This window comes from Hippopotamus amphibius, chromosome X (genome assembly GCF_030028045.1).
Source record: "Hippopotamus amphibius kiboko isolate mHipAmp2 chromosome X, mHipAmp2.hap2, whole genome shotgun sequence".
NCBI lineage: Eukaryota > Metazoa > Chordata > Mammalia > Artiodactyla > Hippopotamidae > Hippopotamus > Hippopotamus amphibius.
The window spans coordinates 125,529,982-125,547,239 of NC_080203.1; the positions used below are offsets into that span (position 1 = coordinate 125,529,982).

General features: G+C 41.5%; 1 protein-coding gene across 1 annotated transcript in view; it reads left to right on the plus strand.

The window, feature by feature from the left end:
- Positions 1-311: 311 nt before the first annotated feature.
- Positions 312-17,258, plus strand: part of GPM6B (glycoprotein M6B) — a 156,875-nt gene continuing 139,928 nt past the window's right edge. Inside the window, exon 1 of the mRNA XM_057717990.1 lies at positions 312-348. Within this exon, the coding sequence (XP_057573973.1) occupies positions 345-348 (4 nt within the window). The 5' untranslated portion in view covers positions 312-344. The remainder of the gene's footprint in view (positions 349-17,258) is intronic.

The following is a 17,258-nucleotide window of genomic DNA, read 5'->3' on the forward strand; positions in this document are numbered from 1 at the left end:
GTTTCCGCGCCCCTCGGAGCTCGCCCGGGGGTCCCAGAGGAAGCCGCGAGCTTCGCCGCCGCCTCGCCGCGCCCGCTGCCCGGTTGGGGCCCCGGCTGCGGGCGCACAAAGCCCCCGGCGCTGACGTCAGGGCCCCTCTCGGCGCGGCCGGCCCCCAGTGCAGGCGGAGCCGCGCCGCGCTCCCACCCCGGCCCGGAGCGAGGACCAGCCGCCAGCCCGGCAGCCCAGCGCAGCCCGCCCGCCCGCGCACGTGCCCGCCGGACCTGCAAACTAGTGCCACCGGCCGTGCCCGTCCCCGGGGAGCCCGAGCGCCTGCAGCCCGCGCCTCCCGCCCATCTCCAGCCATGGGTAAGCCAACGCGCTGGCCCCGTGCCATGGCCACGGCCTCGCGCCCCCGCCCCTGCTCAGGTGGGGCCTCCTGGGGGCACCTCCGAGACCCGGCCCCAGATGGGGGTGTGGGCGGGGAGGGGAGAGGCACGGCGCAGGTGTCCCGAACGCCCAGGTGCGCGTCCCCGCCCCATTCCGGGGGCGTCCCCACCCCGGCGGAGCTCGGGCTGTGCCCGGGGACGTGTGGCTCCCCGGAGGGGAAGAGCGGGACCCCCGGGAGGGGTAGCCCCGGGAGCGGACAGAGGGTCCCGGGCTGCGGGCTCCTGCTTTATTTTCAGAGGGTGGGAGAGAGTAGCTTCTTGCCCTTTTCCCGGGACGCTCTCTTGTCGCTGGAGCTCCGAGTCCGATCCGGTCCCACCCTGCCGGGGTGCTGGTCGCCTTAAACCCACCTGAAACCAACGCCCAGTTCCCCAAGCCTGGGGTCTTCCGAGAGCTCATTTGGGAACCATGACCCTTGAAACCAGTAAGGTGGGAGGGGAGAGGGAGGATGGGACAGAGGGTGAGTCTCTTTGTCCCCTGTTTCAACTATCAAAATGAGGACTTGGGCGCAGGTGGAGACGATGTGCCCCGCGGGTGGCGATGCAGTTGGGGGATCGACTCGTCAGGGTGAAAAAGCCGAGCTCTGGGGATTGAAAATCTCCCACCTGGCCCGGGGCGGATAGCAGGAGACTGTAGGATTCTGTCACCTCCTGACACCCCCGAAATCCTGCGGTCAGCAACATGTCGTTAAATGGGGACGCTGTATTGCTCGGAAAACTCGTAAAGAGTGCCGTGGAAATCAACCTCATTCCACTGCACGCTTGGAATTGTGCCTCAGAAAGGGTTTTTTCTCCCTGTTCTGTTATAGCCTTCTCTAGTGGCAGACAGACTTCCGCCACAAGAGCCACAAAGACTGGTCAGGAACCCCTCGGAAGCATTCCTAATGAGGGAGTCAATGGGTTTAACCATTGCGGCCCCTGGGGAGGGCTTGGGAATTTCTTGCGGGGCCCCCAGCCCCGGCCCCCTACCCTCATCCTACATTCCCTGTGCTGTTGATTGAGTGTGTGGGTGCTGATTTTGTACTGATTACCATTTCAGTGAGGGTTGGTAAGGAGGGCACATTATTTCACATTTGAAAGGAAGCACAGAGAGTTTAAGTTAAACCTTTTTTTGTTTGTTTTTTAAAATGTACTAGGTGATCAAAATCTGAAAGGAAATAAGGCCCCCAAATCCAACAAGACAGTTTCTTACCAAAAAGTTAGGGATGCGCTAGGATAAGATCCTTCTAGAAAGGGCAGAATTGCATGACCTTTATCTTTTGTTCCTACTTTTCTTAATGCCCCCACTGAGTGGTCACGGCCTGTAACTATTTGGGCAATGCTTGGCACAAAAATGTTGAAGTTACACAGAAGTGCAGGCTTGAGAAAAGCATTAACTAATTCTCCTGAAATAAAGTTATTTCTTTTTTTCTTTTTTTTTTTTTTTTAACGCTAGGCATTGGGATTTGTTTGGGTTAGAAATTGAGCGTCGAATTACAACTTGGGGACCTTCTTGGGAATGGCTTTCACAATACCCTGGGCTTAATTGGGGGCCGGCTTTATTTTTAAGTAGGTGTGGAAGTTTGATGCCTTCTCATGAAGCAAATGCCCAAACCAGAGGCCTGTTCTCAAGGAAGTACTTTGTGTCTTAGACAATTGTTGCTTCTACACTTCAGTTGCCAATTTATGTTAATTTGTGCATACCTCACTGGTTCTGGCAGTCTCCTTGGTTTTAGTTTTTAGTTTTTACATTAAAAAAAAAAAAGTCCCCTCACGCCAGAAAGGAAACATACTGATTTCCTTTGGTAGATTCTTAGTAAATACAGCACAGGGCCATGAACTGGGTTTATTTTTCCAGATGTATTTAATTACCGAACATACCCTGATGAATGTTTTAATTGAAATGATTTAGCGCTGGGATAACTCTGACCATTTGTCCGTTGGCTGGGACTTTGGTTCTTATACAAGTCACTTCCTTAATGTATCAGTTAATTTACTGGTAAAATGGGTGCGGTTTGTGGAAATATTGATAAAAGCCCCTTTGGACTCAGATTTTAAGGTATTCAACATCTTTAAGTTGACAAAGAAAATAATGAGCAGTGATGGTGCGTACAGTTTTATCTTTTAGTGCATCTGAAAAGAAAACATGTTTTCAAAAATTGTTGAGCCAATTGATGTCTTTTTACGGCTTTGTTGAGACAGAATTCACATACCATGTAATTCATACATTTAAGTGCGCAAAGTCAGTGATTTTTAGTATATTCAGAGTTGCGCAACCACCACCACTAGCTAGCATTGTCATCACCCCAAAAAGAAACCCTGTACCCATTAGAAGTCTCTCCCCATTCTCCCTACCCTGCAACTGCTAGCAACCACTAACTTACTTTCCTTCTCTGTGGATTTGCCTGTCCTGGACATTTCATGTAAACGCAATGAGCCAATTGATGTTTGAAGTATGTTTGACTATTTAGTACCTTTGCTTGTTTTGCACAATGGGAAGATGTCGATGTACTGTTTGTATGCAGTACACCACCTACATGAGTCAGTTGAAACTAATTATTTCACTGGCTGAAGAGTTCCACTTTGGCCATTGTGCATGTATGCAGTCCTGTGCACGTGCTCTCTCTCCCTCTCTCTGTCTCACTGTTACTCTGGTTTTATCTAAAGAGAATTCACATTGTCTAATAGAATTTTTTTTAATATTTATTTGGTTGCATCGGGTCTTGATTGTGACAGGTGGGCTCCTTAGTTGTGGCTCACTGGCTCCTTAGTTGTGGCATGCGAACTCTTAGTTGCGGCATACATATGGGATCTAGTTCCCTGACCAGGGATCGAACCCAGGCCCCGTGTGTTGGGAGCGTGGAGTCTTAACCACAGTGCCATCAGGGAAGTCCTTTTGAACCTGTTACTTTCTTCATAGACCTGAAGACATACCAACTAAATGGATTCTTTGCAATAATCTCTTATGAGGCATTTGTGGACTATCCACCCAGCTCTAATATGGATCATGTATCCAGAGAGAAGTGCCGATTTTGCTTCATTAGTTGCCTGTAATTTTAAAAGAAAATTACATGTGAAATGATCAGATACAGCAAAACAGCTAAATAATTGTTTTGATCTGTTTTTGTGTTAAAGAAGTTTTTATGAGGATTGTGAATTTAAATGCTGTCAATCATTTCAGTAAATAGCATTAAAAAATGGTTGATAGCAGTTCTTTAACTGTAATGTGCATACAGGTCGTCTGGTGATCTTGTTCAAAAAGCAGTTTCTGATTCTCTGGGCCTGGGGGAGGTCTGAGTTTCTGTGTTTCTAGCAAGCTGTCAGGTGGTGCTGGTGGTCCCCAGGGCCAGGAAATAGAGGAAAAGCAGAGCAAGTCTGAGCCCCGGGTGCCTGCCCCAGCAATTCCACGGCTTGCCATGCGACCTTGGGTAAATCATTTTCCCTTCTTAAGCTCAGTTTACTGCACAATAAAAGGATTTGATGAAATCATTTCTTTGGGCCCTTAGAGATCTAAAAGGATGTAATTTAGAAAAAAGAAAGGAGAAGGTCATGTTAGGCTTGAAAAACATGAGAAAACAGCTCCCTACTTGTTTAAATGCTTTGTTTTCATGAAGCCAGCATGCAGGTATCATTGGTAGGGCCCTCCTCCGAGGAGGCTGGTGGAGGAAGCCCTAGTATTCACCCTCTTGAGGGCCTCCAGCTTTAGCTTCTCCTGCTTTCTTGTCTTTAGAGCTGGCGCTCCAGAGAGCCTTTCTTGATTCTACACACAGGGTCCAGGCCATCTTCAGAGGCCAGACTCAGAAAGAAGCACGCACACTGAGGACCCACACATACAACATTAGCTTCTGGAAGTTTGCTCAGGAATTCAGATGCAGCTGAAAACGACGGAATGGTACCCTAATGAATAGCTGGGCAGGAAGTATTCCCAGAAATGGGCTAGCCTCCCTCCCTCGGAGTGTTAAGACCTGACAACAGCCCACCCTCGGGTCTGGGAGACAGCGCCCTTCAAGTCTTGGGATGTGGACTGAAATTTTGAATAAACCTCTCGTCCAGTAGCACAGAGTACTGTTTGTGACAAACAGGAAGTAATTATTTAGTATCTTTTTGCTCCAGCAAAAGCTCTTGCCCAAACCACTTGACCCCTTCAAGGAGTTCTTAGAGGACATCCTTATCTGCTGCATCTGGGGTCAGACAGTTAGATGGTTTATTGAAAATGCCAAAGTGGTGAATCATTAAAAGTACCACATGTGTGTCTTACAAATTTTATTTAACTTGAAACATTAATTCACCAGTATTTTTTTAAGGTCTTTGAGTGTGAGCCTTGATTGCAATTCCTTGAAATTCTTTCTTGTGTATAAATCACAGCCAGAATTCAATGGCTTTTGATTTCCAGTTTGATCCTTTTAGAGTGAGAACCAATCTGTGTGCAGCACCCTTTTAGATCGCCAGCCCCACTCCCCTTAAACCTTTAAAATTGTCTTGCCCATACTTATTCTGGCAATTGTGTTTCTAAGTGACTCATCTTTTAAGGCTTCTCAAAGCCAGTCAACTTGGTCTTCGAGAAATGCTCGGCACTCATTTTATTAGTTTGTATAACACCTAATTAAATTTCATAATTCTAGTAACAAGTAGAGCTGGCATAAACAGGTTTGAGAACAAATATAACAGACTCTTCTGAAGTACACAATTCAGCTGGTGGGAGAAGTAGTACATGGATGTCTTGGAGAATAGCCTAGAAACCAAGTTCTGTGGGCAATGGTTAGTATGGTTTACAAAAAGAATAGAGAATTGGGGATAATTGGGTGGGTCCACTAGGTGAACATTGATAAGAGAGCTCTTACTGTATCTTTAAGCCAGTATCATCTGTTTAATAATTTTAACATGATTTTTCTGGTTAGTCTTAGCTGGCTTGTTAGTGTTTGTCTTCTTTTCTGTTCAAATGTCAAATTTGTCAAGAACAAAGATTGCTTTACTCATTGTTTTATCCCAATGTTTATTCAAATAACTGACGTATTGTTGGTACTCCACAAATATTTGTTGAAAAGATAAGGGTTTTATCATATAAAATGCTTTTTATTAAGGTCTGTCTATATTATAAATGTATAGATTTCAAGGTATAAAAATTACATTTATGTATGACAAACTATGATAAATTAGACTAATAGAGCAAATGACATTAATTATTCTTTAATAACAATACATTGAGCACAGATTTGCACAGAATAACAGAATTTCAGAACTTTAAGTCAATGTAGAAGTACATTGGTAGGCATATAAGGACAAAAACAACTTAAAGAACACTGTGAATGTTATTTTATTACTTTTTTTTGCCTTTAGCTTTTTACTTTTGATATTATAAAATATTTTCGTCTTTCTGGTGAAAAGTCTTTCCTTCTTGTCAGATTTTTGAAGTGCAAAAAAGCTTGGAGTGAAACACTTTGTTTCAGTGAAATTCATTTTTGCCCTGAGGATTAAAAGGTAACCACGGTCTTGAGTTTTCATTCTCAGCTTGTGTAATTGGGTTAAATGAATACCTACTGCAGTGCCATGCAACAAGCACATGCCAATCTCTAAGTGTTTGACTTCCTATTACCTGGCCGTCACCATGAAGGCTTTCGGGAATATAAGACAGCTGCTCACTTGACAAGCGTTCAGAGTCCTCCTCAGATAAGCCAGGTACTGTGTTAAGTCTTGAAGCAAAAATAAAAAAAAACAAGATCCAGTCCTGTCCTCAGATCACCACAGTTATTTCAGACATGCAGGTACACAATTATAATAGAAGTACAAGGTCCTGTCAAATTTCCTCTGAGGGAGGAATAAAAGGGTGGGGTGGTATTTCTGAGAGGAATTTTCTGGGAGAGGTGGTTATCCTTGATCTGAGTCTTGAAGGATGAACAGGATGACAGGAAAGAATTTGATAGTCACCGTGTTGGTCACAGAGAATCACAAAGGGATTCTAAGCGGGGAAGTGACAGCTGGAGAGAAGTGACAAACCTACCAGAGGAGATAAAAGAAACTGACTCTGTAGCTTGTAGGAAGCTTGTGGGGGAGACTTGTATTTGAGGTGTGTTGAGAAGAGTGGAAAGGATTAGGGTACACATGGAAGAGATGTAGGAGTGAGCAAGGTTTACTGGTGGGATCCTGAAGAAACTGGCCTGGCCATAGTGGAGAATGGGTGTGGGTAAAAGTGAAAAAATAAGATGGGGGGAAGGGCACTGAAAACTGGATGGAGAGTAACATGCTTTAATTTGATCGCACATGGACACACATAGGTGAATCTTGCAAGAATATTTTTAATCTTGGCTATTGCCTCCTCCCTTTCAAAAGATAAAGTGGAGAAGGAAGGAAGTGTGAGCCTTTTTGGGATGGAAAGGGTCTCTTTGGTGTGACTTCAGAGGGGACCGGCATTGAAATGAAACCTAGGGTTTTTTTTAAGAATTTATTTTTAAATTTATGTGTTTGTTTATTGGGTGCGCTGGGTCTTCATTGCTGCGTGCGGGCTTTCTCTTTGAGCTGGGGCTGCTCTTCGTTGCGGTGCAGGGGCTTCTCAGTACGGTGGCTTCTCTTGTTGCGGAGCACCAGCTCTAGGCGCACAGGCTTCAGTAGTTGTGGCACGCAGGCTCTAGAGCACAGGCTCATGGGTTTAGTTGTACCACGGCACGTGGGATCTTCTTGGACCAGGGATTGAACCCATGTCCCCTGCATTGGCAGGCAGATTCTAAACCACTGTGCCGCCAGGAAAGCCAACTCAGTTCTTGCCTATTTATACACTTGATTATTTTGAAAGTGTCATTATTTCTTCCTTAAATATTTGAAAGAATTCACCAGTGAAGCTATCTGGGTCTGGAGTTTTCTTTGTGGAAATGTTTTAAATTTCTTTAACAGAGATAGTACTGTTCAGATTTCCTATTTCTCTTTGTTTCAGTTTTGATAAGTTTTGTTTTTCAAGGACATTTTCATTTTATCTAAGTTATTAACTTTATTGACATAACATTGTTCATAGTATTTTTGTATTAGCTATCTAATAATCCTATTGTCTGTAGGATCTGTAGTGATGTCCCCCTGTTCATTCCTAGTGATATAGGTAATTTGTATACTGTTTATTTTTCTTGATCAATCTTGGTCATTTATTTTAAAATTTATTTTAGTGGGTTGATACTTACATCTTATAACTACATCTGATAGATGAGCTGATCACTTAATTAAAAGGAGTACATTTTCTAGTAATCAGAAAATAGGATTTTTAACGTCTAGAAGTAAAAATTGCTTACTTGGTTAGAAACAAAATATGCTGAAAGAAAAAGTATTTAAACCTGATCTTTTGACTTTTACTCTTAATGGCTGTATAACTCGGATATTTGAACTTGGTTTGACAAGATCTATTGTAAATGATCTTGCATTAGAGTTATTGCTTAGTATCTGCTTGTGTGTTTGTTTTCTGTAGGACTGTTAAATTGTTCTTTTCTCTTTGGAGCAACTGGAGACATATTGAAACAAAAGAAGCCTCTTTTCCTTCCCTTTCAAGTGTACTTTTAGATCAGGGTTTCTCAACCTCAGCACTTTTGACATCTTGAGCTGGATGATTCTTTGTTGTGAGGGACTGTCCTGTGCACTGCAGGATGTTTAGCAGCATCCCTGGCCTCTACCCACTACATGCCAGTAGCACTCCCCTAGTTGTGACAACCAAAAATGTTTCCAGATGTTACCAAATAACAACTATTGGGGGGGGGGCAATCGCCCCATATTGAGAACCACTGCTTTCAAGTAAGAGGGATTGAAAACCTTTTGTGTTTCATAGTATTATAAAATCTAAGTAGTGGCATCATTGAAGACTTGCTTGAACATATCTACAGAATAGACAAATCATTGATTAAAAAGATGCTATCATTCCGAAAGGGATACTTGATTTTTCTAGCTAATGGAAGTTTTTTGTTTTTTTACCTTTTTCCAACATCATCAGAGAATCTGGAGATATTAGTGGGGAGCCTAGCAGACCACCTAATTCGCTCTTTGTTTGGTATAAAGTGGTACCTAAACCCAACAGTGAGAGCAAACACCTCTGGGAGCAGAGAGTGTCTGGCTTTCCTTGGTAAATTGTTCTGATGTTCAGGATGCTTTATCTCTGAAAGAACTGAATCTATACGAAGTTCATTTTGCTTAATAAAATTGTCTTCATCATCCTTTGTTCTCTGTAGAAAGACGTCAAGGATCTAGTCCCATTTCTTAACATCCTTAATTACCTTGATGGCCTTTCCAAATTTAGAATTCATCTCCTTAGCTATAATCAAATCTACCCAGATTAAGCCTTTAAGGCAACCTCCTGCATACTCTGTTTCATCCTTAGGGTCTGTAGTAAAGACTTCATTACATTTTCCCGTGTGTTTGAGAAATGCAGGAGTTGTAAGAGGAGGGACTGATTTCCCCCTTCTTGCTCACAGAGATCCTTTTTGAATAGCCATTGATCTCCCTGCCCCCTCCCCATCCTTAAGTCTTCCCTTCAGATGGAGTCCTTAAATCAGTGTTTTCTGAGAGATCGGAGCACGCTTGCAAAATAGTTCTAGTGTAAAAAGAGCAGGAACCTTGGAAATGAAAGTCAGAAGGAGCCTACAAAATCTGCCATTTTGTGTGTGTATCAGGTCACCCTTTTAGGTTTAGGACTGTGGTGTTTCACGACTCCCTGAAAAGAATGTTTAAACGGAGGGTTTTAAAATGGCAGCTTAAATTCAGGCATCTGTTCCTTCACACAAGGAGCAAAGCATGGAGATGTAATTAGCAAAGAAACTTGCACCCTTAGGATGACTGTATTTGATGCAGCCCTCTATTTTATATTTTCCTTTTAGTTTTCTCCTGTGGAATATTCTGACAATATCCATAGTTAAGTAAAGCAAAATTCAGAACATTAAAGAGATGAATTTTCATTCCATGAATTACTGTCATTTTGCAAAGCCACTGTTCTGGATTACCAAAAACTGTTTTGTGCTCTATTATATAATGATATTTTGTCACAGATATTTTTAGATGTTTTGCAAGAGGCACAAATATTATAAAATCACTTTAAAATTTGCTATTGAAATATAATATACACATTAAAAGTGGGCAGATCATAAGCATACGGCTTGATAAATTTTTGAACACTTAACCAGTATGTAAATTTAGAAGCAGAATATTCCCAGCCCTTCAGAAATCCCCTGTAAGCTCCCTTTCAGGCAGCTCCGACCAAGGGTAATCATTCCTAATTTCTGCCAACATACTTTGGCCAGTTCCTGCACTTTATATAAATGGAATCATACAAGAGGAACTCTTAGATCTGGTAGCTTTTGATCAGCATGAGTAACATTATTTTAAAACTGAGTGATGTTTTCTATCTGGAAAAAAGACCTGCTTCTAAATCATTATGGTTAAAAGCCTTTATTAAATGCCTTCATGTGTAGAGTTGTGCTAGGGAATGCGTCAACCACTGGTTCCTGCCCTCTGTTTTAAGTAGAAAACATTGACACAGCAGGTGTGAGAAGGACTTTGAAAATAATCGATGGGAGATGAGATGGATACATGAAAAACTTGCATACAGCTGATAGGATTATAAAGATAAGGTACTCCCACTAGCCACCTCCGAAATGGAAAAATACATAGTGAGGGTTTGTGAATAAAGAGGAAGTTGTTGATGTTGTATATTTGTTCAGGATGTGATCAGTACAGATATTTTCTGGCTTCAGGATGTAAGGATGTAACAGATGTTAAGACCTCCTCCCAGTTAGTTTCCTAAAGAAGATAGAGTTGTAGGAATTGTCTGAATTAACAGTGGTTAGTGAACTGTTGGCTAAGCGGGTGTTCCAAGAGGAGTGCAGGTTTGGAAAAAGGGTTGAAGGCCTGAGATGATTTCTGATTATCATCCTGAAAACTCTTAGAAATAGATATAAAACATTTATTGCCAAATTAACTTTTCTTCTTGCGTTGTTGGGACTTACACATAATCTGCCTTCATTCCTTCAATGGGGAATGTTGTCATCTTACTGACTGAAGTGAGGATATAGGTGTTGCCAAACCAAGCTTGGGTCCGCTCACCTGTGCACAGTAAAACCAATCTACTGACACCAGGTTGTGGTAAAGGAAAGCGCAGCATTTATTGCAGGGCCACAAGCAAGGAGCCCAAGACAGCTAGTGCTCAAAAGACCTAAACTCCCCAATGGGTTTCAGCAAAGCATTTTTAGAGGCCAGGTGAGGGAGGGGTGTCCTAGGGTGTGTGATCAGCTCGTGCGCAGTTCTCTGATTGGCTGATGGTGAGGTAACAGGGTGGTGTCACAGAGGTTCACATTATCAGTCCTTAGGCTCCAGGAGGCCTGGGGTCATCAAGTAGTTAACATCTTCCATTTGGTGGGGGGTTTCCACATCTGTAAAACAACTCGGGGAAATGAACATCAGATACAGTAATCTAGGTACTTCAGAGAGGAGCTACAGCAGAGGGTATGGGGGAGGGGTGTGTCCCAGGAAGACCCCAGAGGGCCCTGCTTGGTCACATAGTCAGCAGAATGAATGCTTTGTCATCACATGGAGTTGGTGTCACCACTGCTCCCACCAGGAGTGTCTGAGCATTCTAGTTTCTCCAAATCTTCAGCATTTGGTGTTCTCACTGTTTTTAATTTTTTCAAGAATCTGATAGGTATGAAGTGGTATTGCATCGTTTTTTATATTGAATTTCCCTAGAGAGGTTGAAACTTTTTGGTAGGTTATTGGCCATTTGGGTTTTCTCTTTCATTTATATCCTTATTTATTTATTGTTCCTATTGATTTGTAGCAATTCTTTATACATTCTGGAGGCTAACCCTTAGTTAAATGTGTTGTCAATATCATCTTCCTCTCTGTGGCTTATCTTCAATGTTGTCCAGCACATCTTTTGTAGTGCTGAATATTTTTTATTATAATAAAGCCCTAATTATCAGTCTTTTCCTTTATTCTCCTATGATTTGTGCCTTTTATTTTACCGTTGTTTTAAAGTTGTTCCTATCTCCAAGGTCATGAAGATGTTCTTCTATATTCTTTTTTTTTTTAATTTGAATTTATTTATTGGCTGCGTTGGGTCTTTGCTGCTGCACACTGGCTTTCTCTAGTTGCGGTGCGCGGGCTTCTCATTGTGGTGGCTTTTCTTGCTGCGGAGCACAGGCTCTAGGCACGCAAGCTTCAGTAGTCACGGCACACAGGCTCAGTAGTTGTGGCTCGTGGGCTCTAGGGTGCAGGCTCAATAGTTGTGGCACACGGGCTTAGTTGCTCCACAGCATGTGGGATCTTCCTGGAGCAGGGATTGAACCCATGTCCCCTGCACTGGCAGGTGGATTCTTAACCACTGCACCACCAAGGATGTCCCTGTTCTCTTTTAAAGTATGCTTTTCAAAGACCTGTATAGCATAGGGAAGTATACTCAATATTTTGTAATAACCTATAAGGGAAAAGAATCTGAAAAAGAATATGTATGCATATATACACACACACATATGTATAGCTGATTCCCTGTGCTGTACACCTGAAATGAATACAACATTGTAAATCCACTGTACTTCAATTTTTAAAAAAATTATGTTGCATAAAGAAAAAGAAGAAAAAAAGCATGCTTTTCAGTTTTCAGTCTTTATTCCATTGGAATTTTAGTTTTTTGGTATTGTATGAGGTAGAAATCTATTTATATTTTACATTTCCTACACAGAAACCACCACATACTTAATATTTCCTCCTTTCCCCACTAATTTTTATATAATATGATCTCACATATTACATTTTTCTACTGTACCTATGCATACATCTCTGGACTCCATTCTGTTCTCTTGGTCTATTTTGCCATCCATCGGCTAAGACTGCACTGTCATAATTAGTATAGATTTAAAACAAGCCAAGGTATCTCCTAGGAGTTTTCTCCTTTTCTTCTTTCAAAGTGTCTGAGGTATTCTTCGTATTTTGCTTTTGGAATCAGCCTTTGATGTTCCACAGATGTCCCTGTTAGAATTTTGAGTGGGATTACATTGAATTTATAGAATAATTTTCATGATAGTGTGTTCACTGTATCGAACCATCCGTTTGCATACATGGCGTATCTTTTCACATAATCAGATCTTCTTTTTTATCCCCCGATAACGTTTTTGCACACCTTTAAAATAAATCTAGCGGAGGTCCTTCATAGTTTTCTATGGCTTTTCTAAAGAGAAAAAGTAAATCAATCAGGGTCAAAACTAATTCCATGGGATGTCATGGTTTCCTTCCACAGACCTGTGACAAATTGCAGCTGAATGTACAAAATGGTTCAGATTAATGTAGAGGCTGTAGGGAAAGCTGATTCTGAGTTATCACATACCAGCTTGGTCATAAGAAGTGAAGTGAGGTATTCTTACTTAAATCAACCCTAGGTATATTATAATAAGATAAGAAAATATAACCCTCAGTATGTTAAAATGCAGATTTCTTCTAAAAGAAAAATTTGGCCTTATTTGCTCCATTGCAAAGATCAAGTTTACATTCAAGATGCAAACTCTCAGTAGAAAGAGAAAGCAAGCCAGTCTTGCACACATATCATACAGCGATGCAGCTGAGGTAACCCTAGAGTGATTTAAACACTCCTCTTCTGTGGGAGTGTTACCTCCATGTTTGGCAGTGTCACTCATGAAAATGAACTTTCCTTGGTCCATTCAAGATTACCTGGTTGCCTGAAGTGGTTTAATGGAAAACTTTTCCTAGAATGTTTTTACGTAGCTGCTCCCCCTGCTGAGAGGAGGCCAGCGTCGGGCTGGAGTGTGAGCTTGATTTATTCCGGAAAGCAGTTTATTCAGCTGTCAAATGAGATTACATGTGTGGCTGTTACCCATCACTTCACAGAAATATTCTTAGTGCTCCACAGGGCCTCCAACTTTTATTTATTTATCTGGAGGCAACAGAAATCACAAATGTAAATTCTCCTAGAACACATCTTTGGAAACGCAATTTTTAATAGAGTGCTGGTACCTCCTTACTATTAATGTTGATGACCAGAACGAGCCTGGACTGCTGGACAATTTCCACACACGCCTGCTGTCCCAGGACACTATCCTCCACCAACCCTCTCCCCCACCCCCAACACACACACAAACTTCCATACATTTAGATTTGAGTAATCTGGAAAGGCCCCAGTCATAAGAATCCATTCTTAAAATTCACTTCTTTTTATTACATGTCTTTGTCTTGCAGTGGTCTCTCATTGTAGAAACTCTGGAATTTAACACTGACGTCTAATAGAAAACAAACTTATGGTTACCAAAGGGGAAAGGGGGGTGGGGGGGATAAATTAGGACTTTCGGATTAACAGATACTAATTATTACATATAAAATAGATAAACAACAAGGTCCTACTGTATAGCACAGAGATCTATATTCAGTATCCTGTAAGAAACCATAATGGAAAAGAATATTTAAAAAAAATGTATATGTATGTATAACTGAATCACTTTGCTGTACAGCAGAAATTAACACAACGTTGTAAATCAACTGTAGTTCAATAAAAAGTTATTTTAAAACATTTTAAAAATTGAGGTCTAAATTTAGACATGAAAGTTTACTTTTTACTTTTTATCGTCTTATTTTAGCCCGTGGGGATTTGAGCAAAAATGGTGGTATTTCTACGTTGTGATTGAATTGCTGTTTCCTCAGCCTAACATGACGAGTGAGATATCATTTAAAAGAAAAAGAAAACTTCTGACCAAAATAACTGTGTCATAGTGTGGGTTGTTGGCTGGAAACCTCTGCTTGGTTCGGGGCTTGAAGAGGTGTGACTTGCCCCCTGGGCAGGCTCTTTCCTCACGTGCTCAGTGGTAATATTTGCAATGTCAAGCACTTATTCTTTCAAGGACTGGTGAGAAATGGAGGCCTCACATTCTTTAAGAGGCTACCATGAGTTATTTTTTGTTTGAAGAAGAGTTTGTCAGACCACTGATTCTCCACTAGGATTGATTTTTACCCCCCAGGGGACAGTTAGCAATGTCTGGAGACATTTTTGGTTGTTACAGCCGGTGGGGTGAGGGGGAGGGTGCTACTTGTATCTAGTGGGTAGAGGCCAGGGATGCTGCTAAACGTCCTGTGGTACCCAGAGGCCACCCTCTCCCCAAACACATAGTCATCTGGTCCCCACATCAAGGGTGCCAAGGTTGGGAAACACTGACTTAGACTAAACTTTGTGTGTGTGTGTGTGTGTGTGAGAATTTCTGCTATACAGCAGTGATTCAGTTTTATACACACACACACACACACATATATATATTTTTTCTTTTCCACTACGGTTTATCACAGGATATTGAATATAGTTCCCTGTGCTATACAGTAGGACCTTGTTGTTTGTCCATTCTATATATAATAGTTTGCATCTGCTAATCCCAAACTCCCAATCCTTCCCTCCCCCACCCCCTCCCCCTTGGCAACCACAAGTCTGTTCTTTACGTCTGTGAGTCTGTTTCACAGAAAAGTTCGTTTGTGTCATATTTCAGATTCCACATGTAAGTGATATCATATGGTATTTGTCTTTCTCTTTCTGACTTACTTAGTATGATAATCTCTAGGTCCATCCATATTGCTGCAAATGGCATTATTGTGTTCTTTTTTGTGGCTGAGTAGTATTCCATTGTATATACAATATATACCACATCTTCTTTATCCATTCATCTGTTGATGGACATTTAGCCTGTCTTTGCTATTGTAAATAGTGCTGCTATGAACATAGAGGTGCATGTATCTATTTGAATTACAGTTTTGTCCAGATATGTGCCTAGGAGTGGGATTGCTGGATCTTATGGCAACTCTTATTTTTAGTTTTTTGAGGAACCTCCATACTGTTCTCCATAGTGGCTGCACCAATTTACATTGCCACCAACAGTGTAGGAGGGTTTCCTTTCTTACACACCCTCTTCAGCATTTTTTATTTGTAGACTTTTTAATGATGGCCATTCTGACTGGTGTGAGGTGATACCTCATTGGAGTTTTAATTTGCATTTCTCTAATAATTAGTGACGTTGAGCATCTTTTCATGTGCCCTTTGGCCATCTGTATATCTCTTGGAGAAATGTCTATTTAGGTCTTCTGCCCATTTTTCGATTGGGTTCTTTGTTTTTTTGTTATTGAGTTGTAGACTAAACTTTTGAAGTTGTGGAAGACAATCTTTGCAAACCTTTAAAACACAGAACCTGTGGGAAGGTTTGGGATTTGGCCTGAAATAGAGCATGAAATTCTAGTCACCAAATAAAGGGACCTAGGCATAGAAGGAGTCGCCGAGTTCAGAAGGTGCCTTTCTGAAAGGGAGCCTTCAGGACAAGTCTCTCTCTGATGTAGACAAACCTGGTGCTGGATGTCACTAGTTATTGGTGCCAATCTGGACCTACATGTTGAATCTAGTTGCGATCCATTGAACTCTTAACTTGAACGAGGCCTTCTTTATGATTAGAAAAAGGAAACAAGAAATGATAGTATGATCTCAAACCGAGTCATAAGCAGCTTCAGAAAATTCTTTTTACCTGAAAGGTTTCATTTATTATTTCAGCCTCTGTCTAGCAAACTTGCAGATATTCCTGTAACAAAAGAAGATAGCGTAGAACATTGTATTTTTTCATTCACCATTTAATTTCAAGCAGTAGGTTTAACCTTTTTATTTTCTTAGAGCTGCTAATGAATAGCACAGTGGCCGGCATAAGTATCATATTTCCTCGATTTTTCCCAACCTTGGTGAAGATATTAAGTTGAGGCACATGAAGTAGACAATATTTGCCCATTTGGAGCCTTACAGTATAGCATTTTCATATGGTTCAGTCTAATACAGCCTAGCTGCCCAACAAGCTAAAAAGAAGGTAGCGGCCTAAATATTCCTTTGCAAGAGCCTTTTCCAGCCTGGAATTGCAGTGAGAATAAAGAAGTGCCCATTCATTTTTTTCTCTGAAACTTTGCAGATGCAACTAAAACCTCATTCTGATGAGTCTTCAATGGACTCTGGCTTTAAGTGTCTCAGCCCCAAACCTGGGGTTTCCCTCGCAGATACTTAGAAACCAGAGACTGCTGTCCTTCAGCAGGTCTTTTGGCGAAGCAAAGAATCGTCCCCCTGTTTATCTACTCTGTAAATGTATATTTGTGTGCTGCATTCTCTTTAGGTGTGTGATACACCTGTCTGGGTAACTGTTAAGTAGGAGATGCAGGAAGTTCTGCATTTATGTTATATTATGTTCAGTTATGTTACGTTCGGTCTCTGATTTCACTTATATTTAATGAATGCTTCTCAGGAGTTTAATATTGGCGCAGAAAATTAACTATCGCTGATATTTCTAGGAACGTTTGTCCTCCATGTTTTTAGGTTAAATTGATAACAATGTGGTCATTTCCAGGTGAGGGTCAGGTTTTTATGTCCATAGAGTTGAGTTATTCCTAAACATACTTACATCTCTTACTATGAATTTGCACTCCATGCACTATTGATATCTTCATGAGAAACATCCGATATAATTCCACATACTGAGGCTCCTCCACAGGTTGTTGGAAAGTCTTAATCGTTTGTAACTTTTCGCTGCTCAGCATTCCTGAACATTACTTGAAATAAATCTAAAATTGCTCTTTGAGGATGAAATGAAGAATGGGGAAATCCCTATCTTAGTTTCCTAGCATGAAGAATTTTGTCCTAATATGAAACAGCAAGTCATCAGAACCCTGTTTATTATAGTACTTACCCTTGTATTTGGAAGCAGGTGTCTTATCATGAAAACGTCATCCAGCAAAAACCCTAGAGCCACATATTGGCCAATCAAGAAACTCTCTCCTTCCTGCCTCCCACCCCCGCCTCTAGTCCATTTGCCTGATCCGTCTTTGTGCTGT